Source organism: Dasypus novemcinctus, chromosome 4, assembly GCF_030445035.2.
Source record: "Dasypus novemcinctus isolate mDasNov1 chromosome 4, mDasNov1.1.hap2, whole genome shotgun sequence".
Lineage (NCBI taxonomy): Eukaryota > Metazoa > Chordata > Mammalia > Cingulata > Dasypodidae > Dasypus > Dasypus novemcinctus.
In genome coordinates, this window is record NC_080676.1 from 2923377 (window position 1) to 2950252 (window position 26876).

General features: G+C 37.4%; 1 protein-coding gene across 2 annotated transcripts in view; it reads right to left on the bottom strand.

Annotated features, from left to right (window-relative positions):
• The window catches only part of RYK (receptor like tyrosine kinase), a 96710-nt gene that overhangs the window by 22949 nt on the left and 46885 nt on the right, over positions 1-26876 (bottom strand). The window contains exons 3-9 of one of the 2 annotated variants that reach the window (XM_004477114.4): positions 25214-25313; positions 23400-23534; positions 21127-21180; positions 16468-16612; positions 11940-12040; positions 8788-8913; positions 5678-5764 (exon numbers count right to left, since the gene is read on the bottom strand). In XM_004477114.4, the coding sequence (XP_004477171.3) occupies positions 5678-5764; positions 8788-8913; positions 11940-12040; positions 16468-16612; positions 21127-21180; positions 23400-23534; positions 25214-25313 (748 nt within the window). Of the gene's footprint in view, positions 1-5677; positions 5765-8787; positions 8922-11938; positions 12041-16467; positions 16613-21126; positions 21181-23399; positions 23535-25213; positions 25314-26876 lie in introns of both variants that reach the window. The other variant, XM_058294981.1, reaches the window with a different exon arrangement.

Sequence of the window (26876 nt, forward strand, 5' to 3'; positions counted from 1 at the left end):
ATTCATTTTATAGAGATTATTATCTTAATATTATAGAAGAATTTCTCCACTGCTTGAAAAGAATACTTCTACTATTTTCATTATAAAATTAAAGATGTTCTAATTTTTTAAGATTTATTTTTTATGTATTTCTCTCCCCTCGCCCCCTCTGGTTGTCTCTTCTCTGTGTCCATTCACTGCGTGTTCTTCTGTGTTCGCTTGCATTTCTTGTCAGCAGCACCGGGAATCTGTGTCTCTTTGTTATGTCATCTTGCTGCATCAGCTCTCCGTGTGTGCGGCACCACTTCTGGGCAAGGTGCACTTTTTTTGTGTGGGGCGGCTCTCCTTACGAGGTGTACTTCTTGTGCATGGGGCTCCCCTACGTGGGGGACACCCCTGCGTGGCACAGCCTTGTGTGCATCAGTACTGCGTGTGGGCAGAACACCACAAGGGTCAGGAGGCCCTGGGTTTGAACCTTGGACCTCCCATGTGGTAGGAAGACGCTCTATTAGTTGAGCCAAATCCACTTCCCTGTTTTAATTTTCGAAAATGGTTTTTATCAAAACAAAATTAAGAGTGAAATAGCTTTAAAAGCACTTTTAACAGAAACCAATAATTTTTATGTCAACACTAATAATAAAAAAATAATAATTTCTTCTGACAAATGCAGTAAGAGAAGGAAAAAGATATAAAGTTTGGCAAAGCCAAGATCCATGTCCCAGTCTCACCTAGTAAAATAGTGAACCAACAATAAAACTCAGGTAGGCACTATGAATATGTATCATGTTTACCTCAAAGTTGAAAAATCTCAAATTTCATTTACTTTCATTTACATCTAACAGTAGAATTTCACTCCCTTCCTCATTCCATCTCCCATTATTCGCTATTAATGTCCCCTTTCCAGTCAACTTTTCCTATTTAAGACTTTTGTGGCTATCTAACATGGGGGATGGGGAGAAAGGCAAGGGTCTGAAACATTTTATACTTCTTTGGAAAAGGTATTTCACCTCAATGTCTGCTGGAATAAATTCTAGTTGTCTAAAAACTGTTTAAAATTTGGGATCACCAAATAAATAGCAAAATAGCAAAAGTAAGTTAAGTAAGTAAAGTAAGTAAGTAAGTAAAGTAAGTAAGTAAAGTAAGTAAGTTAAATAAATAAATAGATAGATAGATAGATAGATAGATAGATAGATAGATAGATAGATAGATAGATAGATAGATAGATAGATAGATAGAAACTAGTAATAACCAGAAGTCCTGGCCAATTAGTAACACTGTACCTTCCACCTCGTAAGCAGACCCAAGTACAAAAGGCAATTTTAGGATGTGTCATTTTATATACATTATTTTCAAGGTTTTAACTTTTATAAGCATGTTCTATTAAGCAAGGGACACCAGAACTAGATTAATAGTAAGAAAAATTCACTTTCCTGGATTCCTTTCCAAATCTGGTCCTAGTCTTTAATTTTAAATAGTTAAAGTCTATCATCAAAATATATGTATTTGAAGACAAATACATTCTAAAAGTTATAAGCACAAAATGATAAAAACAAACCAATAATTTTTACGTATTTCCAAATTTCATAAAATTCAGCAGTTACAAAAGAAAACAAGAATGTAAAACCTTAGCCGCAGCACTTGAAATTACCTGGTGAAGGATGGGAGATTTAAAAAATACTGATGCTGGAGTTCCACCAATGGAGATTTTTTTTTAATTGGTCTAGGCATGTGGAGTTTTCAGTGCTAGCCAGGTAATTCTAAAGTGCAGCTATGATTGAGAACCTCAGCTTTTAAGGTGAGACTACTTAAAATATGGATTATTATTTCATAGTAAATAATGAAGTCCAAAGATGTGTTTCCCACTTTACTTTGAAATGATAAATTATGAAAATGTATATTTTGTCCGAACTTTTCTAACTATACACTAAGGTTGAACCAAGAAGTAAGTCCTGTTGATTGTTTTGAAAGGGGTATTTTTCTGATAAAATTACACAATGGCTAATATGTCAATCTAGCAATTCTCCTACATCCCTCATATCCATTTCACAAAGTCCTGCATATTTTACTAGACATGTAATCTCATTTTGTAACCATTTTGCCTAACATTTGCATTGTATTGTCACATGCTGGCAGCAGCTAGCAATCATAGAGAGGTGGCCAGAGATGATGAGTGGCAAAACTAGAGTGCTAGGGAAACGGACTTTGGCCCAGTGGTTAGGGCGTCCGTCTACCACATGGGAGGTCCACGGTTCAAGCCCCGGGCCTCCTTGACCCGTGTGGAGCTGGCCCATGCGCAGTGCTGATGCGCACAAGGAGTGCCGTGCTACACAGGGGTGTCCCCCGCGTAGGGGAGCCCCTTGCGCAAGGAGTGCACCCGTAAGGAGAGCCGCCCAGCCCAAAGGAGGGAGCAGCCTGCCGAGGAATGGCGCCGCCCACACTTCCCGTGCCGTTGACAACAACAGAAGCGGACAGAGAAGAAGACGCAGCAAAAAGACACAGAAAACAGACAACCGGGGGAGGGGAGGGGAATTAAATAAATAAAAATAAATCTTTAAAAATAAAAAAAATAAAAAAATTAAAAAAAACTAGAGTGCTAAATGGGAAGAATGGGATGTATTTGAGTAGGGACTAATTTTATAAGTGGTCAGGTCATTAAAAAGCAACAAAGAAAAAGCCTGAACAACAATAACCCCATACTGATTCATTTGTTTTATGGAATTCAGTTTTATAATATTTAAGTGTAAAAATAAGATTTCCAATTTCAGTATCTAGAAATTAATATTGGAATATCCATTAAGTCTCTGCATAAAATGACAAAGTTTTTAAAACACCAAATCCTTAAGCCTAAGGGCAAATCACAATGCTCTCAAAAAGACTTCTTTCTTGGGTAGCGGACTTGGCCCGGTGGTTAGCGCGTCCATCTACCACATGGGAGGTCCGCAGTTCAAACCCCGGGCCTCCTTGACTCAAGTGGAGCTGGACCACGTGCAGTGCTGATGTGTGCAAGGAGTGCGCCCTGTAAGGAGAGCCACCCAGCGCGAAAGAAAGTCCAGCCTGCCCAGGAATGGTGCTGCACACACGGAGAGCTGACACAAGATGACGCAACCAAAAGAAGCACAGATTCTCGTGCGGTGGACAAAGAAGACACAGCAAACAGATACAGAGAACAGACAACCAGGTTGGGGAGGGGGGAGGGAGAGAGAAATAAATAAATGAATGAATGAATGAATGAATGAATGAATGAATGAATAAATAAATAAATCTTTTTTAAAAAAAACAAAACTTCTTTCTTGCATTCTATCCTGCACTTCTAATCATGAAGCACAGAATAAAAAAGATTCATGAAAAAAACGTTGTAGTACTATGTAGTTTCAATTGAGAAAATTAAAATAACACTCCAAAAGAATAAATCTAGGAGATAATCACATAGAATAATCTAACAATTTTGATGCCAGTACATTACAGTGTGGCTAATACACTACTTCCTCTCCAGCTCTCATGCAAACCATAACCATATCTTGGCTAAGGACTCACTGTGCTTTCTCTTGTTTCCGTCCAGCTCATAGGGAACATTACAATAACAGAAGTTAACACTTGGAAACAACCAAGTGACTGTAATTCAAGTGTATACAGAAAGAGAAATCTTATCTTGTGAAACAGTCCCAGTATCTGCATTGTGTTTTCTTATCAATATTATTTTCTTTTCCCCGCTTATAACCGTAAATCAATCCAATTCTGTACAGAAACCTGTTTTGTTAGTTTAAAATTCATTCAGAATTAAATAATGACTCAGTTCTAAATTACCCATAGGCTATTTACAAACCCTAGAAGAAATGTTAGAATTAAAAGGAAAATGTTTCCTTAAAAAATGAAGAAGGAACAGAAGGCAATTATTTTACTAAAACTATGGTTCAAATACTACAATTACAAAAAAGTAATATGCAAAATGTCTCTCAAAACTGGTCAGAAAACCTAGTGAGGTCTAACTTAATATTAACCTTTAAAAGTGCCCTGGGGGCTGGAAGGAGAAGGGTAATAAAATAAATACTAAATTGAATACTAGATTTATTTAGAAAAAATAAAAGGGCCGTGTGTGTGGTTGTGGGAGTGTATGTATGTATTTGCAGAATCCTTAAACAGGCAATTTTGTTACATTAAAAGCAATTAAATTCCAAAGGTTTTTCTGTTAAGAGTCATACGATCCTACATTTTAGAAACAATATATATCCTTCAGAATTTTCATGAATGCATTTAAATTTAGAAACACAAGCTCTTATAAACTAACTGTAAATGTCACATAATTTTTTCACTTCCTAGTCATAAAACTGAATTTAATTTTTCTCTCAATGTCTGCATTCAAGATGCTAAATTTGTCTTTCAGAAATGAAAACCTGGGAGCAGATTTGGCCCAGTGGTTAGGGCGTCTGCCTACCACATGGGAGGTCCAAGGTTCAAACCCAGGGTCTCCTGACCCGTGTGATGAGCTGGCCCATGCGCAGTGCTGATGCGTGCAAGGAGTGCCGTGCCACACAGGGTTGTCCCCCACAAAGGGGAGCCCCACGCACAAGGAGTGCACCCCATAAGGAGAGCCACCCAGCGTGAAAAAAGTGCAGCCTGCCCAGGAATGGCGCAGCACACATGGACAGCTGATGCAGCAAGATGATGCGACAAAAAGAGACACAGATTCCGGGTGCTGCTGACAAGAATACAAGCGGACAGAGAAGAATACACAGCGAATGGACACAGAGAGCAGACAACAGGGGGGCGCGGGAAGGGGAGAGAGAAATAAATAAATAATAAATCTTAAAAAAAAAAGAAATGAATACCTTCTTGTCATCCCAATATACATCAGATGCTGTCAGATACTAAGCACCCTACAGATTACCACATTTTTCTTTCTCTCAAAATAAGGAAATAAAAGACAACTGATTTTTTTGACAAATAGGGAATAAACCATATACATAAAATACACTGGTATATTCTTTTTAGGGAATCCCCAATTGAATAATTTATACAAATCAGTAAATGAGAAGTTAGGTATCACATTTCAAAAGATGGCCAAAAGGAGAATATGTGAAAATAGGTATTCTGTTCAAGAAAATATAAATTAGTGTTACCCTTTAGAAAACAATCTGCCAATACCTACCAACATTTTAAACATACACACTACTTGGCTCAGCAATTCCAACTGTATATATACCAAAAAATATATATACAAGGATATTCCCTGCAGTATAATACATAAGACAAAAAAAGGGGGAAGGGGGTGGAAGATAAACAGTGGCTGTCCCCATAAGGCACTGTGGGTCTGGAGTCATTTTTATTTCCTTCTTTATGGTCTTTAGTCTTGCAGGGAGAAGCAGACTAATAACAACGTTTTTAAAGCGGGAGAAAGGGGGGATGGATCCAAAGGATTTTAACCTAGGACAAACACAAAATTAGACAGAACAACAATGAAGTCAATGGAGGCAAAGTTTAACTACAAGTCTGAGTGATACCTAATAAATGTTTAAGGTCTTAGAGTCAGGCTTGTATTTTCTATAACTGTTAAGAACAACCCACATCTAGAGAATTAGCCTCCTTATGAGCTATATGAGCAAAGGTCCGTCTGGGCACTGATATTCTGAGACAAGACTGAGCTGGCTTGGGCCACTTTAGACAGCAAAGCACTATGGAGATAATATGAAAAATATCCTACCTTTAACTGTTTTTACAAATGCTTGTTTTTCTTTATTTGGATCTTTTTCATCTATTAAAGTCCCATGGAAAATACGCCCAAAAGTACCTAAAAGGAAAAACAGTGATTAAAGAGATCATATGATAACCTTTATAAAATTATAAGTAAAAAATTTCTGGTACAATATAATTTGAAACAAACATAGCAAGGGCATGTGTGAGCAATACTATACTAACTCTAGAGTATAAAGACCCAAATTCTTGGTCTTGTTAGAAGTCCTCTATTGCTATGAAAAAAAATATACCATTTCTATTTTAAAATAAAAGTTAAAGAAACGTCATATCTAAACTAAGTATATAACAATCCTTCTAAATTATTGTAAATAAACTAGTGATACAGCAAGGAGCATTGGGGCTCTGTAACAGGGTATCCACAGAGGGATTTATGAGATTCTAGGCTTAGCCTCAGAGTAATGTCGAAAGGAGAAAAACATACTCTCTTTCCTGTGGCAGAACTTAAAACGGGAGCTTCAAGGGAGGGCCAAGAGCCACCTGTCCTGGATTCATCAGTCCTGGGTTCCAATTCTGGCTTGCCCACTCACTCCTTAGAGACTTAGAACCTCTCAGTTCTCAGTTTCGTTAATGGTAAAACGTGTTTCTAAAAGGCTTTATCATAGGAAGAGGAGTTATGACCTTGTGAGGGGGAAGGGACTGTTAAAAGTATACTATGAAAATCTCTACAGGTATAATTCTGTAATTGCTAAAAAAAACGCTCCCTAAAGAGGAGATGATTGTTATGGGTCCAATCAGGTCTGCCACAAAAACAAGTTAAAGTCCTAGTCCCGAGTTCTATGAGTGTGAATTCATTTGTAAACAGGATCTTTGAAGATCCTGTTAGTTAAGGTGAGGCTAAAATGCATCAGGGTGGGCCTGAATCCAACATGAGCAGAGTCTTCATAAGCAGAGGAAATTTGGACACGATCCAGAATAGGAGAAAGTAGACAGATGGCTATATGTCGGAGGTAGAGACTGAGTTATGGATTGACAGCAAGCCACCACCAGAATGATACGGCCTGTAAAGAAAGCACAATCCTGCCAACACCGTGATTTTTTTACTTCTCGTCTCTAAAACTGTGAAACAATAAACTGTTGTTTAAGCCAAGTAGTCTGTGGTACAGCAGCCCTAGCAAACTAAAACAATAATAATTGAAAATTAATCTCATTTTACTATTTTTTTCTTACTAGAACCTGTTTATTTTCCTTCCTTCACAATTGAAGATATGTTCGCAAAATACTTTTGCTTTGTTGCAGATGGCACATATACAAGGAGGCCTGTGCCAATGCCTTTCTCTGATTTGGGACTGTTGCTGCCTGCCTCTCAGGTTCCACTATGGCTCAGAGGCCAGGTAACTTGGATCCGTGATGCAGAAAGAGCTTTGGGTCACCTTTCTTGAAGACATCCTGCTAAGGGCTGAGTAAACATCTTCAGACACTCTAGTCCTCATGCAGAGCTACACTCTCTGTCAGTCCCCTCTTTAAGAAGGTCTTCTTGTCTCTCCCCGCTCAAGTTTACCTAGAACTTCTTCACTCTCCCCAGAGCAGCGATACAAAAGCTTTTACTGTCTCCTCTTTCCAATACCTAGTTCTACTTTTAAAAACTTATTCCCAAATATGATTTACATATACTTAAAACCAAAACTATTATAGGTGTGATAAACACACACAAAAATACATTTGTGTATATATACTATATCAAGAGGTTGAAGCAAGGCATATTCCCATCAGCAGTGTGAAAGAGATCCTGTTTCCCCATACCCTGTCAGGCTGGATGTTAGGTATCTTTTGAATTTCTGCCACTCTGTGACAGACTCTTGTGATTTTCATTTACCATATTTTCAGCAAACCTGATCACTTTTTCGAAATGCTAAATGGTCCCTGTGTTTCCTTTTCTGAAATCAACATAATTTTAAAATAAACTACTTTGGGCCTGAAAACATTAAGTAAAACCTCCTGGTTCAGACTTTTCTCTTTTCTTCAAATTACACCACCAAGACAGATTACATATTTTATCCCCTTAGAAACTAGAAACTGCAAATATAGAACTTATTCTTTATTAGTCTCTCATTTCTTTTAATTCTTTAAGAAATGCTCTATATGGTCTACTTATTCTCTTTCAGACTACAGACAGACTTGAAAAGTAGTTACACTTAGAAAATAGACAATCACAAGTACCATTCCTACATTCAAAAACAGACAAAAAAAATGTGCTTCCATTAATCACCATTTGACACTGGAATCATTTCAAGTTCCTCACTTGGCTATGAATGACCTTCAAGCATCCTAACCACAAGATGAATACAGAACATCCAAAACGTTCCAAACTGAATTATGGCAAGAGTAAAAGAGTAAATCTCTATTAAAGAGCTCAGTGAAGTCATTTTTACTAATTTCCTTCCTCTTCTTTCAGAATCTCCCCCCGATCAATACTCTCAAAGTAAAAGCAAGCACCAGTAATAGAAGGGAGACATTAATATCTATCAAATACCTATGTGCTAGTTCACTTATACAGCATTTCATTTTGTCTTCATTAACAAGTGCAAGAAGAGACATCATAGTCCAAAATTTAGAAAAGAGAAAGTGGATCTTGAAGATGTTAAGTGTTTCACCAAGGTCCCATAGGTAATAAATCATGGAACTGAAAGAGTGGAACTTGGGTCTCACTATAAAGTCCATGCACTGGACTAAAATTCCCACACTGTCAGAGAGACATTGACTTAGAATATTTCAAAGAAACTTGCTAGGTAGAGACTGTCTTTAAATAAGAACTGAACATATAATATACCTTACAGGTAGCAAACACTAATATATATGCTTTGATACATGCCAAAGTCAAGAATTATACCAAAACTGTATTAAGGAAAATTAAAGATATAAAGAAAGGGAAAATGAAAATCAATTTTATAAAAGAAAGAAATTGTGCATTGCTTCTTGCAAGGTAGGAGCTTATATTTTATCTATCTTAGAACAGACACAAAATGAGATAAAATTTTTAGGATTATTTGAAACAAACATTTTTAAAGTGGTAACATTAATAAAGCTACCTTGAAAAACTGACTTTGAGATAATAAATACCTTCTTGAAGTACATCTTTTAGAGTTATCCTCTCTCTGGTTATTGCTATATCTTTCACCTTGGCCTTGGCCTCCAAAAGAGTGACACTTCTAAGGTCGTTCTTCTCGATCCGCAAAGTAGGATAACCTGAGGAGCCAACAAAGCCAAACCAAGCAATATAAATACCCTTATTATGGCCTTGGGATCAACTAGTTGAGTTACAGCTCTGGGCTCAAGTCAAGGGAATGAATGGATGTGGGAGTCATGAAAGGAAAAACAGCATCTACATGACCAGGAGAGCTACATATGAAGGTCACAGTAAAACTTTAAGGAACAGTTCTTCCACCAAAATACTACCCCAAAATGTCAAAATGCAGAATTAAAACAAGAAACTCTAAAAACAGTATTACTATTTTCACTATTCAATTGCCTTTCTGCCAAAAGAAACAAACTTTGATTCGTGGAATTTAATTCAATCTCTTATGGAGTTTTTCTCCTGAGAGATTTTCCAATATAGTCTTATAACAAAAGAATTTTTCAAATGAAGAGCTGTTTGAAAGAAATAACTTTTCTCATAAAATATATCAATTTTAACATTCTGGTATTTTTACCACTTGGTCATACCATTGTGTGATTCAACTTTTTGTTCTTAAATTCCCTTAATTCCCATTCATTCTTAATGCATTGGGAGTATTTCCATTTCTGGGAAATGCCAAGATTTGGATTTTTTTAAAACAAGTAAATTTCTTACTAATGGAAGATAAAAAGATAATAAAATAAATGTATTTCCATTGCCTTTTTTAAAAGGTATTTTGTTTCTGGCACACATAATAAATTATCTACTTAATGTAATGTCCACAATTAAAAACAAGTAAATTTCTTACTGATGGCAACAAAAAGTTTTTAAACAAATAATCTCCACTGACTGTTTTTAAAAGTGTTTGGTTTTTAGCATATATAATAACCAAATTACCTACTTCCTTAAAATCCTATCTACAATAAAGAATCAACTTTAACAAGCAAAGCTTGACATCTAAACCTTAAAAAACAATGGCATGCCATTTCAGAACAGTCTGAACTACTTCCGTGTCTGTCATTATATATCCTGAAGCTAGGGGAAATACTTTGCCTTCTTTCTGTTTGTAGTGGTGATAGTAGCTGCTATTAAGATAATCTCTTAAATTTCTTTTAATCTACAGCAACCCCTCCTCCCTTTTTCTTTTTCCTTGCTACTGTCTTGCTGAAGAAATGGATCAGTTATCCTGTCCAATGTTTGACATTCGCTTCTTTAAGTATCATCTGCTTCTTCAAGTCTTGTAAACTTCAAGTCAGTTCTACAGACCTAATTAAATTCAGGCTAACTTTTGTAGGGGCAAGAATACTTCATGGTTGATACTCAAATCTGGGGTTTGAAAATACCTAGTTGTTCCAATTTTAGTGATGTTAAGTTCCATCAGGTGGATTCAGGTGGTGACGGCTGAATCCCTCCATAGTAAAATTCACCATTACTCTTTGTTTTTAAGGTTTTTATCATTGATGGTCTTTTCCTGAATCAAATATTTTATTAGGGATTACAAATGTCATTTTCTAATTCTGGCACTTATTCTATATTTAATAGCTAGAATCCTTCTGTAAAAAAAAAAAATTCCCCTCAACTATGATGATCCAGTTGCCCTGAAATAGTTAGTTCATATAAGCAATTCTCAGAGTAAGGCTTACTGGTTACCTTGGTTACCTCTCATAATGATACCTTTTTTAAAAAAGGTATTAGGAACTGTTGAATTTTTATACATTTTACATATACATTTTCTACATTTTGAAACATTTTACGTTTCAACCCAATACAGTTCTTATTCTTTTTGATGTTCAAATTGTCCCATCTTTGAGCAAGGAGAGATCTTTGGCAGCTCCTTTGATTTCTGATTCAGGAACATGTCCCAGGCTTATCTTGTACATTTCTTCCCCCATATTTGGCGTCCGCCATTTTCCCAAAGCACCCTGGTTCTTTTTAATGGGAAACAGTACTGAGAGACCACAATGGGGACTGGGTGAGGGCAAATATTCTTAGTCATATTACTAACAAATAAAAGCCAGCACAGGGAAGGCAAAAGTTCTTGCCCATGGGAACCTAATTCATTGACAGCACCACTGACCTGAGTCCTGACTTACGGCTTTCTGGCCCAATGTTTATCTTGATGATTATGTTGCTTCTTATTTCTATGTCAATTAATTCCTTATCATGTCTAAATTAAATTCAAAGAATGGTTATTTTTCCAAAACATCTACATGTTACAATGTATGAAACTTTAACCAAAATCCTGTCAAAAAAAGGAAATCAGAGGCCATGCTCTCAACTTCAACAGATGCTAGCTTCTTATCACAATTAACTATGTAAAGTCTCTACCAAGGCCCACAAGGCCACCAATCAATTCATTAAAATCCAAAGTCCCTGTCTTCATACAGCTCAGGAGCTTATTCCACACAACTTTCTGAAAACCCTCCTCCTGAATTTCTATAGATGTGATTCAGTAACCTTTTGAATAATAATGTATGAAAATCTCCCCAAATCAAGACTAATTCTAGCAATTCAATTAGTTTTTAGTTTTTAGTTTTTTTAAAGATTGATTTATTTATTTAATTCTCCCCCTCCCCCGGGGGTCTGTTCTCTGTGTCTATTCGCTGCATCTTGTTTCTTTGTCCGCTTCTGTTGTCGTCAGCGGTACGGGAAGTGTGGGCGTCGCCATTCCTGGGCAGGCTGCACCCTCCCTCACGCTGGGCGGCTCTCCCTACGGGGCGCACTCCTTGTGCGCGGGGCTCCCCTACGCGGGGACACCCCTGCATGGCAGGGCACTCCTTGTGCACATCAGCGCTGCACATAGGCCAGCTGCACACGGGTCAAGGAGGCCCGGGGTTTGAACTGCGGACCTCCCATGTGGTAGACGGACGCCCTAACCACTGGGCCAAGTCCGTTTCCCAGTTTTTATTTTAATATCCTAATTTTAGACGGTTTTATCTGATGCTCTAGAAAACGTTAAGTTGAAGATCAAGCCTAAGTTTGCACACATTAGGTACTATGTAGCCAGTAGGGTACACATGTCCCACAGCCACACAGTACCACTGACAGACTACAGACAACTTTAGTGTATCAGCTTTAGAATTAAATTAACTCTTACTGGTAATGGGAGTTGCATTGTTGGGCGTGTCAGCTCTCAGATACTGAGTCGTCTGGGTGGATGGCTGAGACAGCCCTTGGGAACTACTGCTGGCACTGATGCTGCAAACAATTTTAAAGAAAAATATTTGGCAAGTCAACTTCAATGAGAAATTTCTTCTTCTATACATAAAAAAAAAAAAAAAAAACCTACTCCAAGCCATTATAATCAGCCTAAAATCTTGATAGAGATCACAATAATGCATAGTTCTCCTTCACAAGTGTTTCATATTAGAGTTTAATATACCACATAATCTGGAGCTCTACTTTTTCTTTCCTTTCTCTCTCGAGAGTCATTTGTCAGGTTCACCTTAACAAAGGCATTCAGAAATGTAGGTATTAGTCTTCAGACACTGCAGATAGCAGTTCTGAACCTCACACAATGATATTTTAGGGAACTACAGGAAAAGAGCTCAGGCCACATCGATTAGATTACTATTCAAAAGAAGAGAAGTGGGAAAGGTCCCTTCTAATAATGCCCCAAATTAAAACATATGAAAGACTATCAAACTAAAATCTAATGTGCGAGTATGCTCAAAAATTGGGGAGGAGTATCATACCAGGTTCAAGTTTAATCATACACTTTGGCTTCTTCTACTTCCCCAATCCCACTTTTTCAGACTTTATGGAACTTTTCAGAAAAGTTAGTGCATTTCATTATGTTCTCTAAATTAATACAGGGGACCCAGAAGACAGTAGACTCAAAATAACTGCTAACCCTGTGTTCAAGATTACTACAAATCAAAGACTCTCAAAAGTGTATTTTTGTCTCTTTAGTAGGTTACAGCCTTGCCAGTTCTCAGGAAAGTCACCCTTAGGCACATTCCAGTTTCACTGCCTCAGCTCTCACAAGTTTGTAGCACTAGAGAAGTGAAGCACAGAAATTCTGCAACGAGTGAACCCAGAAGGCACGATGTCATTTCCTTCAGGTTAGGCCTTCCATGCCTCCCTTAGCTACAGAGAGGCTCTCAACCTTTCTAAATATGCAAAATCCTTTTATTAACTGACTAGTCCCTATACAACAGTTGTGTATTTTCAAAACCTAGTGACTGAAAAAATGACAAAAGATTGCTATGCAGTTAGCAACACTTATAAATGATTTCATCAATTTCAAGAGCCTATACCTCTGAAAAGTGTTCGCATGTAATATCCCAGGCAACAAGAACTGTAAGACCCTAATAATCCAACCTACTGTTATAACTAAAACACTTCTGAAAAGCTGTAGTAATAGTTAAGACAGAAATTTCCTACAATAAATATTCAGAGAACATTTATGGTACGTAAGCTACCCTGCTTACTAGCACAGCCATCTGTCTGAGGACACGTGTTGCTAATGAAATGCCGCTCGGCATGTCTTCCCTTAAGATGCCCATCACTTTAGATGGCCTACTTAGCCCTATGACTGCTCAGCCCTGTTTCTTCAGCACCTTTGTCTGAAGATGATTTGTAGCTCACAGGGAATGTAACAGGGATCATCAGGCTGACATCTGGAGAATAACTGTAGGTTGGAGGTTAATCAGGAATGGATTTTCATAAGTCTATGTATGTGCTGGACATGGGACAGTACAGTGAACACACGGAGCGCATAAACCTTAAAAGCAGAACTGCCAGCACCACCGTTTACTGGCTGTGTAACCTAGAGGAAAATATTTTATCTTTCTGAAGCCCCAGATTTCTCATGGATAGAAGGAGTATAATACCATTTCCTAGCAAGGTTGCTAAAAAGGCTATATAAAAATATATATATGGGGAGCAGGTATAGTTCATGGTTGAGCTCCTGCTTCCCAAATATGAGGTCCTGGGTTCAATCTCTGGTACTTCAAAAAAAAACAACATATATATATGTATATATATATATATGTATGTATGTATGAATGTAAACTATCTAGGACAGTGTCCCACAACATATATTTACAAAATATTACTAATTTTTTTATTACTACTATTATACATTTACAAATCTCAGATTGAAAAAGAAACACACGGCACTTATTTTTGTAGTTCTGACGACTACTTATTTATCAGGCTAGAAAGCGAAGTTGTTAGAAGTCCAGGATCCAATAATGGGGAGGAAGAGAAATTTACCTTCCTCAAGAAGGGAAATAAAGGACTTGTGTTTACCCAAAAAAATGGGATTAAGTAAACCTGCCTCCCAGGATTTTTATGAGACTCAAATTTTATAATACATGTGAAAGTGCTACTTAAATATTACCTGCAATCAATATACACTAGTGGTTAAATAAAGACATTACAAATTTTTTTACTATTGTGTTTTTGCCAGCGACTTAACAGTAGGTGTCACTCTTGTACTACCTCAGAAACCTTGAAAAGATTGTGGGCACAAAGTCAAATATGTTAGGGTACATCCAAGTCACTAGTACACTACCAACTTTCTGAAAACAAAATTCATAACAATGGCACTTAAGTGTGTGAAGGGCTGTGTTCTAGGAGCTAGAATATTATCTCATTAAAACCTCATAACCTGTCTATTAAGTATTTGCCATGTTATCTCTGCTTTATAGACAAGGAAAACTTGAGACATGGAGAGCCTACATAACTTTCTTTCTACAGGCCTCAAAGCTATTAAGTAGAATAGCCAGAAATCAAGCAGAGATAGTCTGGCTCCAGAGTTTAGGTTCTTAACCATTAAGCTATTTTCTGAAAACAAGTAATAACAGAAGATGCTTTCATTTAGGCAATTATCTGGAAACTAGAAAGAACTGAACACCACTTCATGGGTGGCAACTAATTATCCCAGCAGGCAGAGGTAAAGGCACAAGGGACAAGGGATTGAAGGTTCTTACAGAACTCCAGCCTAGCATGTGTATAACCTGTTAAGGAAAATGCAACTCTGGTGCATATCAAGACTGACTTCTCAGTGTCATGCTTCAGGGACCACTCTAAGTCTCCTCACATCCTCCCGCAAAGTCCTATCAAAAGGCTCCTGGTACCTCTCGTCCCCCTCAACTACCTTTAAATGCCACCTCTTGCTCTATAAAACCTAAATCTAACTTCTTCATCACAATATACACAAAAACAAGCTCTAAAATGCTTCAACAATGTACTTCCCTCTCATTCTTATTCCCTTCCTCTTCTTCCTCTACTTAGGTAAGGAAAGTAAAACAGTAAGAGCAGAGTACTTTGGGGCAGGTATTGAATCCAACCAGCTCCCGCCCCCTCACGTTCTTGCTCATGCCACAAATATGTTTACCCAGAATGTATGACACTGTGCTGGAGCTGGGAAGTCAAAAATGAGTATGACACTTTGTTCCCTAATTGGAAAGAGTGCACATTCCACTAGGAGAAATAAGACACGTATATAAAAAAATATTATAGAAGGAAAATATAAAATAACTGCTACCCAAAAAAGAAACAGAGAGGAAGGAGAAATGGATGGTTAGGAAGGGATTACAATAGAACTAGAATTGGAAGAATGGACAGGGTTTGGACTGGTGAAAACTGAAGGGAGCTCTATGACCAAAAGGAAAACACAAACAAAGGTTTTGAATGGCAAAAGTGTGAAGCAAAAGAAAGGAACAAGTAATCAGTCATTTGAGTGGGGTAAAAGGGGAGAAAAGATTCAAAGAGTATGGGAGATACAATGCCATATAAAGGAGGATTTTGAAAGGCAAGTCATGAAGCTGGGAATGCCTTCAGTCAGCAACTGGGATTCACTAAGGAGGAAAATGAGAATTGCATGTTGGAAAAATAAAGCTATCATTCCATCTTCACCTCTCACCCTATCATGGCTATATTGTATTCCTTGTCATCTCTGACTCACCCAGGCTGAACAAGCACATTTTATGTTCCCACACTATATTATATATATCACAATCAACAAATTTACGCCTTTTATAATTATGGGTTAATGTCAAAAATTAAATCCTTGAAGCCGTGAGATATATAATCTAGCACTTAGCATAGTATCTAACACAGTGTATCTCAAACTGGCTCCACATGTGAATCATCCAAGAAACTTTCAGAAAAATACTGATGCCCAAATACTACCCCAGACCAATTACATCAAAATCTCTAAAAAGTAGGACCCCAGTACTGATATGTTTTAAGAGCTTTCCACATAACTCTAATGTGAACCAGGTTGAGAACCACTAGTTTAATTCATAGCAGGTACTCAAGAAATGTTTACTAGATGGAGAGATGGAGAATGATGGACAGAGGATGTAGGAGGAAGAAAGGAGTCTACTTTAAAAAAGCACCAAGAGTCTGGAAGAGGGTCATGTAAAAGGGGATGGAAAAGACATCTTTGTCTCCATATATTCCCCAACAACTAATCAACTGTAATTTCTGGCTGCACATATTAAATAAAAATAAAAACAAAATCAGAGACACACAATAACAGTGACCAGAAAATCTGATCATCATCCCTTACTATTCACCAGCGTGCACCTCTGTACATGGGTGTGTATGGACTCCCTTGTATATGCAAATAAGTGTTTTTGTTTTTTCCCCTTCCCAAATATATACGATACCTGTCATCCAGTTCAATCCTTTTCATACTATGAAGGTGCAAAACAGCTAATATTATTGCTACAAGAAATATTACTGCACAACAAACCCCTACACTGATATAAAACACACGCGTAGAAGTGGTTGGAGCTGCATGTACAGGATCATCTGCAATAAAAATGAAAAGCACATTAAACTTTTAAAACCAATATTGATTGCTTTGTCACCCAATATACACAATAAGTATGCTTTTCTTTTTAAAAATATTTTAGATTTAAGTGCCCATTCTTTGACAAGAAACTGATGAGTAGCATATTGGGGTAAGTTCACACAAATTTTTTTATGCTTTTATTGTTGTTTAAAAAATGTTTTAAGTAGAACTTTTGGTTAACGAGTATAATAGTCACCTCAAGTGGTATATGCAAAATAAACCATCTATAATAGTCCACTAGAACTTTCTACAGTAACACAAATGTTCTACAATGTGCTGGTCAATACAGTAGACACAAGCCACCTATGACTGTTAAGTACTTGCAATGTACAGGACAACTGAGGAGGTGACATTTTACTGTTATTTCATTTAATTAATTTGAAGCTGCATGTGCCTAGTGGTTCCATACTGAAAAGTATAGGTGTGCAGATTATTCATATTTCCTCAACAGTGATGCCTGAATTAGAGGGTAAGACATCTTTTTGCTGACAAGGACCACTGATTCACAGGGAAGGGAATAAATACCAGAGGGACCCCCACAGGTTAAAAAGGAAAAAAAAAAAACTTTAAATCTTTTGAGAGTAGAAATTATTTTGCCTATTTTAAAAGATAAGGGAAATAAGGCTCTATTTATTAAATAAACTATTAATAATATTCAGTTTATATGATTAAGAGAGGAAGAAGGCATCAGCAATAGTTAAAATAACCCAATGACAAAAAGACAATGTAGACACCTAGAGGGAAACTGGGAAAAAGACAAACAGAGACAAAGATATACACAGAGAAGAGTGAGTGGAAGACATACAAATAGAAGCAGAATTGGTATGACTAAAAATTCTAGTAGGTATTCACTCATTCGTCGTGCGCTTTATCAAGTCCTAACCTTGATGCTGGGGATTCAGCAGTGAAAAAGGCCAGCCAGAGGTTCTGTCACCATGCTGTTCAGAACTGTATATGCGTGTGTGCAGGGGAGGGGGGGGGCACACAGTAAACACACACGGGTGAAAATAAGACCAGCGCTGCTTGCTTGCCCCTCTGCGCAGGCTGCTCTTCCCCCACATCTTTACTAGGCTCCAGTACACGCAGGACTCTCTCCACTGCCATCTCCTCAGAAGTCTTCCCTGACTACCTCTCTAAAATAGCCTCTCCCTAGCCTATTACTTTTCTTATCCCTTTATCTACTTTATTTATCATCATAGCACTTTTCACTACAGACACATTATATGTTCATGTGTACTTTATTATGTATACTTTATTATCTGTCTCCTGCAAATGGCTCTATGAGACCATTCTGTTCACTGCTGTACCCCAGCATCTGGTACAGTATGTGGTACGTACACAGTAAGCCCTCAAATATTTGCAAAATGAAAAATAAGTGGACAAATTAAAACGAAGTGCTAGAGAATAACCAAGTGGTTACTTTAAAGTGAGAGGTCAGGGGAGACCTCTCAAAGGAGGAATGAGCAGGAGGAGGCAGCATATGGGAAGCGAGGGGTGAGGTGCTTACTGCAACCTGAAAGAACAAACGGTACGAAGAACCTAAAGTAGGAATAAGCTTGGCATGCTGGAGTATCAAAAAGAAGCTACTGTACTAGGGTTAGAGTACAATCAGAGAGGGGAAGAGTGATCTGAGATGAGGCTGGAGAATGAGGGAGGGGCCAGATCAAGGGGAGTTCAAATGCAGGGTACTTTCAAAAGACATTTTCCTTTATTTAGAATAAATCCCAATGAACTTTAAATGGGATGGGAAATCATCACAAGGTTTCAAGCTCTTAAAAGAATGACACGCATAATCATACTTTAAAAAAAAGATTACTCTGGATATTGTGAAGAATGCTGTACAAAGGAGCAAAGTAGAAGCAGAGAACAAGTCTGCTGCAGTGGTATAAGAAAGAGGTAACTGCAGCTTGGACAAGAGTGTTACAGTGAAGGCAAGAAATAAATGGTTTTGGAAGCTGAAACAATAGGCCTTGCTAATGGATTATACTGGGGTAGAAAGAAATAGAAGAATCTAAATTTTAGCTTAAGGAATTAGGTGAATAATGGTACCTTTATAAAGATAAAAAGAACCAGTCAGGGGGAAGTGAGAAACAAGAGTTCCATTTTGTCCAAATTAAATTAGAAATACCCAGAATGCATCCATGGAAGACATCAAATAGACAGATGTATTAAGTCTGGAGTTCTGGGGACAGGTCAGGACAAAAGATAGAAGTTATAGCTTTCAAAATCTTGGAAATAAGAAATAAGGTTGCTTTCTAATATTTAAACATTGAATCAGCAAACAATAAATCAGAACAGGTTAACACAAAGAGACCGAAGGACTTCTTTGATACCTAGACTTAGATGTAGCCTGAATGAATGGATTACTTTCCTCAAAAATGTCTGTATGCCAAAAGAGGGCTGCTTTGTCTTGGGAGGGGCAGAAAAGAAAAGTCCAAAAGGCAAATGCTGGCAGTGCCCATCCAGGTGTACTTTAGGCCAAGCAGAGTAGACCACTCTGCCGGGCAGTCTTCCCAAATGCACATGCTCTATTATCTCCAAGTGCAGGCTTGTGTATACACTGTTCCCTTTTATGCTTCAACTGCCACGACCCAGTCACCCTCTTGTCTCGAATGAGATCTTGCTGTCCTCAGGAAGTTGTCTCTCATTCTCTCAGAGTGGGTTACATGCCCCCTATCAGAGTTCCCAGAGCACCCTATGCGTGCCTTATCATAGCTTGCCAAATTAGGTAGTCATAGCCTATTGCCTTGCCCGTCTCACCTTCCACATTGCAAGTCCTTGGGGGCAGATTGCTCAGTTTAATTCTCTGCCTCCAAATGTGCCACCTGTCATATCAGATGCTCAATAAATTTTGGATGGATGGATAGATAGGAAGGGAGGGAGGAAGAGACAGGCAGAGGCTAAGAGTATGCAATATGACTGTTCTTTGTGGAATATAATGCCCTAGGATAAAAGAAATGGCTTAAATCACCAGAATTTTTCAAGTAAATTTTGAAAGCAGTATCTTTAAACATATATATATATATGTGTGTGTATATTTGTCTTTTCCAAGACAAATCCAAATGAACTATTCTAAAAAGCAGGCAATGTCACAGCATTTTACCATTCAAAAAGGTCTTCTTTGTGACTCCTAAATATGGTGTGCCTCCTGAAGAGATGAAAAAAAAGAAACAGGACGCACAGAGCACCACCTGTGAACAATTCTTGACAAAAAATTGGTTCTCCATCTAGCAAAGTACAAAATCTAACTACCAAAAAAAAAAAAAAAATTCTAACTACAAGGTTAAAGGAGAGAGAAAAATATGTTAAATGAGTCTCCAAGGATTCAGTCAGACTAATGCAGAATGTAGAAGACTCTATGGGACAAATGGTCCAATTTCTTCAACAAGTAAATAACATAAATAAAAGGGAAAAATGGGTTTATAAAAATAAAGGGGAGAAAAGCCAAAAAAAAAAATTTTTTTAAGCCTTTTTGAGACCATAAGTGTGAAATGTAAATAAATGTGAACAATGACTAGCTATTAGAAGGTATTACAAAATTTCTGATTTTGTTATATTTGATAAATCTAATAAAAGGTGCATAGGTGTTGGGTGATCATGCATTTTGAAAAGGCCTTATTATTTTAGAGATCTATACTGCAATATTTAAGGGTGAAATGATATGGCGCCTGAAATGTACTTTGCAATACTCCAACCCCAGGACCCAAACAAGGAGAGAGGAATCAATGAAACAAGATTGGCAAAATGTTGCTACTACTAAATCTGCTAAGAGGCATGTGGAGGTTCCTCAGAAACATTCTCTTTACTTTTGTATGCTTGAAAATTTAAAAAGGAAACCCCAAAACCCCAAAAATCATTTTTAAAGTCTACTTCCACAAAAAGAAATTAGAAACCTCTTAAGATACTGTTACTAAAACTATCTCAGGAAGAAAAGACTCAATGATATGTCCATGTCAGAAAAGGAAAAAAGAAGCCTACGTCATAGTATCTAAATACAACCATTAACAAAAAATAAAAAAAGACTTTGAGTTTCTGCTCTGTGGATTTAAATAAGATGGTATCTTTAAAGCTTGCATCTTCACCTGGATGAGACTGGCTGAGGGTTAGCTCCAAACTGCAAGTCAGATTTCACAACCCTCTACAAGTAGACAAAGATCCTATGCATATTTCATGTTTATACTTTAATTATGACCTTAGAAAAAATGTAATATAAATTCTTATGAAAGTTTTTCAGATCACTTGTTATAAAATATGCATGAATTTAAATTCTCAAATTATTGAATATTCCAACAGTTTCATTTGACCTATAAATCAATCTACAAAACATCAGTAAAATAAATAGCATAGTGTCATTTATCATTTGGCAAACTGATAACCACAAGGGCCTTCAAAACTTTGTGCAACTGTAATCATATGCAATCAGCCACATTTCATCCCTAATAATTGAGTAAGATAATATAGCAACACTTACAAATAGTTCTGCTAGTGTTTTTGTCCAAGCCTGAAGTTTTTACTTCTTCAAGTTCTGAATTAAAGGAGATAAAAGATGCTTTAGAAAGTCGTCTTCTTTTCCATGAAAATCCTTAAATACCATTACTGCATGTTTTGAACTTTCTCTAACATGGTTTTGTGATCTATCAGAATACTGCCTGATTAAGTAACATGGTAATTGCTGCAAGATGATAAAAACTGTATTACCATTCTGATAACCGTCACTAAAACAACCAATCAATAGTCTACGTCAGCAATAGCCAAAGGGTGTTATTTACTTGTAAATCAAAGTACAAGAGTTTCTGTGGCCTAAGAAGTTTGAGAAAAGCCACAGACTATATTTTCCCTTTGGAGGTTCAAAGTGCACATCAGCAGAGTGTAAAGGCTCTAAGGAAATTCCTGAGTGACAAAACTTGTCTAATCCAGTAATTCCCACTCTCCTATGATAAAGGAATCTTTTCTTGTCTGGAATACCTATTAACATTCCATTACTATGTCTTCTGTTGTAGACACTGTGCCTGTCTCTAAGCACATTCAATCTAATCTTCAAATGTGGTGGGCTAGAAAACCAGATAAATAAACACATTAGCATCACATATTAAAGTAAAAGTAATGAATGTATACTGAATGACTGAGATGACCAGAAGTATGATCATCAAATAAACAGGTGTTGGCATATTAAACCTAAATCTAAAACAGAATAGAAAATGACACCCACACAGAATTTTAATGCTGGTTTTTGCCTAAATATTAAAGGAAACAGAGAAGGTATGAGATCATTCTGAGTATCAGCTGATGAGTAGCCTTCGCAGTTACTGGTACGGGTGGGATCTAGACCGCACCACGTTTGGTCATCACTCTGCCATCAGGCCTTAACAGGTGAAGCCCTGAAAGGTACAGCCAGTGCCTCTGTGGGGATTAGAAACTGGGTGGTCTACACTCTTCACTGACTGGCTGGGCAAGCCTGCTGGCCTCTCTAGGCTCAGTCTCCTCATGTGACCTGAATGAACAGTGACTGGGATGGACTAGACAATCTCGAAGGTCCCCTTTGGATTTAAAGTTACATGAAAGCAAGCACATAACAGAATATACTAGATGTGGAAAACATATCAAAACACCAAAGCAAAAAGGTATCGGCTGTTTAAAATGTCTATTTTAATGCAATACGGCTTCTTTATTGACATGTATCTCACATTAGTCATTAAATTCACTTGCTGACCTCACACACCTTCATAACACTCAACACCAGTTTCAATTAGAAAGCTTTTTCAGAGACAATTTAACAAAGAGGCTAAGAACAAGACAGCTATACCATTTAGTTGTCTGACCTTGGCAAATTAGATTCTCTAAGTTTCAGTTTCCCACATGAAAATGGAGATAACGAAAGAACCTAATGACAGGGTTACTGAAAGGATTAAATAGTTTAATGCACATAAGGTACCTGGAACTTAGTAAACACTCAATAAGCTTAGGATTTTTTTTTCCTACCTTAAACACTAACTATTTGTGCAAACTTGTAAATTCATGTCATTTTACCTCTCTGGAATTTAAAGTGACTGGGTTAAAGGAAAACTCTAAATTTCCTTTTTATATGACCAAATGTGCTGGAACACTTTCATACCCAATATCCACTATAATTTCCTGAGTACAGATAAGTTAATATTTAAGTTTCTACATATCTACATTTATTAAGTATCTACATAAGGTATCTCAAGTGTTAGGCTACATTCAATTAATCTTTAAAAAAAACAAAATACCTGTAGCAGGTATGCCCATTTTACAGACAGAAAAATTGAGACGTAGAGGGATCAAGTAACTTATTTCAACATTCTTCAAAGAACACAGATGTGATCCCAACCCAGGGCCATGCTCTTGGACGAAAGTTAATTTTATAAAGGAAATGCAGTTAACACTCAGTTACTCAGGAGCTCCTATCAGATTTACCTGGTTCCTTTACCTCTTCTGCTACTTTAGTAGTATGTCACATTCCTAATGGAAAACATTCTAGCAATTCTGATGAAAGATTTTGAGAAAGCAGGAAATAAGTGGGGCCTGAATGAGAATTCTGACTATAAGCAATCTGGGGATTATCAAGAAATTTCATCTGTTATTGCTTTTTCTTCTCTCACTTCCAACTATATCTAAGATATGATAATAAATTAAATCTGTAAAAAAAAAAAAAGATGACAAAATCTATTTTTTGACCTTCTGACATCTATATAAAACCCACATTTTGGTAAATAAATTTCTTACTTTTGTAGCACATTTTCCTTCGTTTAAAATTTAAGACTGTAAAATTTTTTGAAGAATTTACTGTCAAGTTGAGTTGCATTAGTATCATAACCTCAGAATCTACTTTGCCAGTACAGGAAAGCTCGACCCGAAACACTGTTTAAAAAAATAAAATAAAACAAAAAATTTAGTATTTTAAAAACTCAACATCAGTGCCCCCAAATGGTTCTATTAAATATTTTAGATGATTAAATGATTTTGCTGCATTAAAACTAAAAATATATCCCCATTCCAGGGAAACTTTCAGAGAATTTATCTTCAGACTACCACATCTTTAGCCATTAAGTACTGTTCATTTTATATATATACACACACACACACAAATTAGAGTTAAAGAACCAACCAAGACACAATGAAGAGATGATTATTTTCAACTTTTGCTCATGATTTTTGATGTATCACTATGCCTCATAAGTCCTACTATTAGCATAACCTAAAGCTAAGAATTAGGCAAACTCTGCTATGTTAGCAGCCACTTTAGCAATGAAAATTAAAAAATGATTTGATAAATAGGAAAAACAATTCATTACCAAAATGCAATTATGATTGCTCTTAATGAAGAGATCAAATATAAATCTGTAAATGAATCTAATAAATCTTCAACTATGAATACAAAAACACTTTTCTAAATAGAAATTGGCTTTAATCAATATCTGCGGCAATGAGAAAATAGGCATTAGTGTGCAGTTTTTTTCAATCTTTGAGTTTTAGATACTTTTTCTACAAATTTAAAATAAATCATTCTACCACCTATACGTGTACAAGAGCTGAGCATTTCTGAATGTCTTTAGTAATGCCTAAAATTTAACTAAACATTACTTTCTTAAGCTTAGATCAATGAACATCACTAACAATGATTAGGACTGTGAGAAAAAAACTGCAGAACATTATTGTGGCTTATACTTTCCATTTTAAAACTACCCATTTTCTCAAAATTTCCCAACTTGTTCAAAAGGTTGGTTTTTAAAAGTAGTTCTGTTGGTGTGACTACAGTTGTGTACTGAGTGCCCATCCTGTCCTAGATGCTATTCTGGGCAAATGGTAAAGAGCTGGAAATGACAGAGCTCCCGCCCTCAGGGTGTTCAAAGCCCAGCAGGGAGAGACCAACACAAAGAATTACAGGACGACAAGATCAGTTCAAAACAGTGAAATACAAGGTACTATGGGACAGAAAGAACAGAAAAAGAGTTATCAATTAGAGGGAGAGGCAGAGGCAGAAAAAGGATAGTACAGATTTTGAGCCTGACAGAATGAGTAGAATGAATAGGTGTTCACAAGCAGAAATGAGGAAGATGGTTCCAAATACAGAGATCAGTACGTGCAAAGGTGAATATCAGAACTGCTGCACACTGCAAAGGTCAGGCAAGAACAGCAACGAGGCTAGACAGGCAGGCAGGGGCAAACGGTAAGACCTCCAGTGCACCACCTGAGAAGTCTGAATGTATTCAGGTGACAGAGGTGAGGGGTACTCATAGGCTTGACATGGTCAGGCGTGAGTATGCAATCATCAGCCAGGCCACAGGGTGGGAAATAATCAAAAGGGAATTAGAGCACACAGGAATCCATGCGGAGGCCACTGCCAGCAGTCCAGAAAAGAGACAAGGAAGAGCTGAGCAGAGGCAGTTCTAGAGGTTGAAGAACATGGAGCTAATACTCAGTATTTACAAAAATTACTTATGTCCATCGAGAAAGACAGACCACACATCAGCAGTTAAAATGCTCTTTTGGGAATGGAGGGGACACAGTTGGAAAGACCTTTGAGGACTGATACTCACCTGATAAAGTGCGTGGAACTTCCCCCTGTACAGAAATGTTGACCTGGGGCATGTCCATAGCCACAAAATTGTCTACTTGAAATCCCAGCTTATATTCAACCTATAAAATAAAAAGAAACTAGATCTGTGATAACAGAAAGGACACTAACAGTTTGACGTCACTGACAGTGAATGAGCCCTTCGAATGAAAAATAACCTAGCTATAAAAAATAAATAAATATATCCATACTGCCAGAAACAATCCTAAAGGAGTTTTCAACTGGATACAATTTAACTCAGTAAGCCATCCTCTATCATAAACACAGAACAGCAGCACTACTCTCCTACAAAATCTGCCATCTAGGATACAGAAAACCTGCCGAGGACAATGCAACCAATGGCACAGAAGTCATGGAGAGCTAGATGTGAAGAGCCAAGGAGTTGAAATATGTAATTTACAGATATCCCCTCTGGATGGTAAAAGCTAAACTGGGAGAGCCTATATGTCACTGACTAGTGAAAGTCTGCTTTGCAGACCTACTCAGTGCACAGATTCCAAAGCACAAATTTCTCACAGACAGGTAAGTCACATTCTCCAACTCAGCTTTCACCATTAAGAAAATTCACATCTGGATCCTATCTAACCTCTAGGTTCTCTAGCAATTCAGAGGCAGAAGGCAAGAGAGGTGACCAGTAAGATGTCCCTAGAATACCTACAGTATCTATGAAAATAATTAGCCTAGGGGCAGATGGGGCTCAAGCAGTTGAATGTCTACTTCCCACATGGGAGGTCCCAGTTCGGTTCCGGTACCTTCTAAAAACAAAAACAAACAACAAGCAAACAAATGAAAAAACCAACTCAGGGGAGCCAATGTGGCTCAGCAGCGAAGCTCTGGCTTCCCTCATACAAGGTCAAGGGTTCGATCCCTGGACCCAATACCTCAAAAAACAAACAAACAAAAAACCTAGCAACCCAATGTGGCTTAAAAGAACCAAACAGCATCAATAAACAAATACAGCTCTGTTCCTACAGAGAGAGATTTATGGAGAAGCAGCTCAAACTGCAAAGCAATGGCCAATGTTCAGAAAGGCTGCGACTTCAGGACCTTCAGTGAGGCCTCGTTTTTAAAGTTCCTCTTTGTCTGCTCACTGCTGTCTTCTCCCATTCAAAGGTCTCAAGGACAGTTTTGGTGAAAGGCTGGGATTGGTAGAAGCCGTCCGGCAGTGGCTTGGGAAAGAACTGAGGAAAAAAGTTTCATTCTTTAAGAAACTTTACTAGAAAGAATGGGAGACAGGCAGTAGCTGGGAGGCAGGGAGGATCAAGTTTTCTGTTTTTTTTTTTAATGGAAGAGATTTAAATATGTTTATATGCTAATGGAGCCAATGAAATAATACAGATGAAAGGAAAGAGTATCAATCAGGACTATGAAGGAAGGGGTGGTGCTGGGCCCTGGCTGGGCAGGGGATGTTACCTATGGATAAGAAGGGCTCAACCCAATGACTTCCGTTTCCCCTCTGGGTTTCTCCTTTCACAATCTATCTGAAAGTCCCAGTGCTTAAACATTGTAGGAATATGCAAATATTAACTATTTGTTTGCAGTGAAGATAGGTACAGACAAGTGTTGAAGGGTATTCCCTCTCCCCCTAGAACTAATAGCATCACTGCCACCGAGAGGGGCTAGAA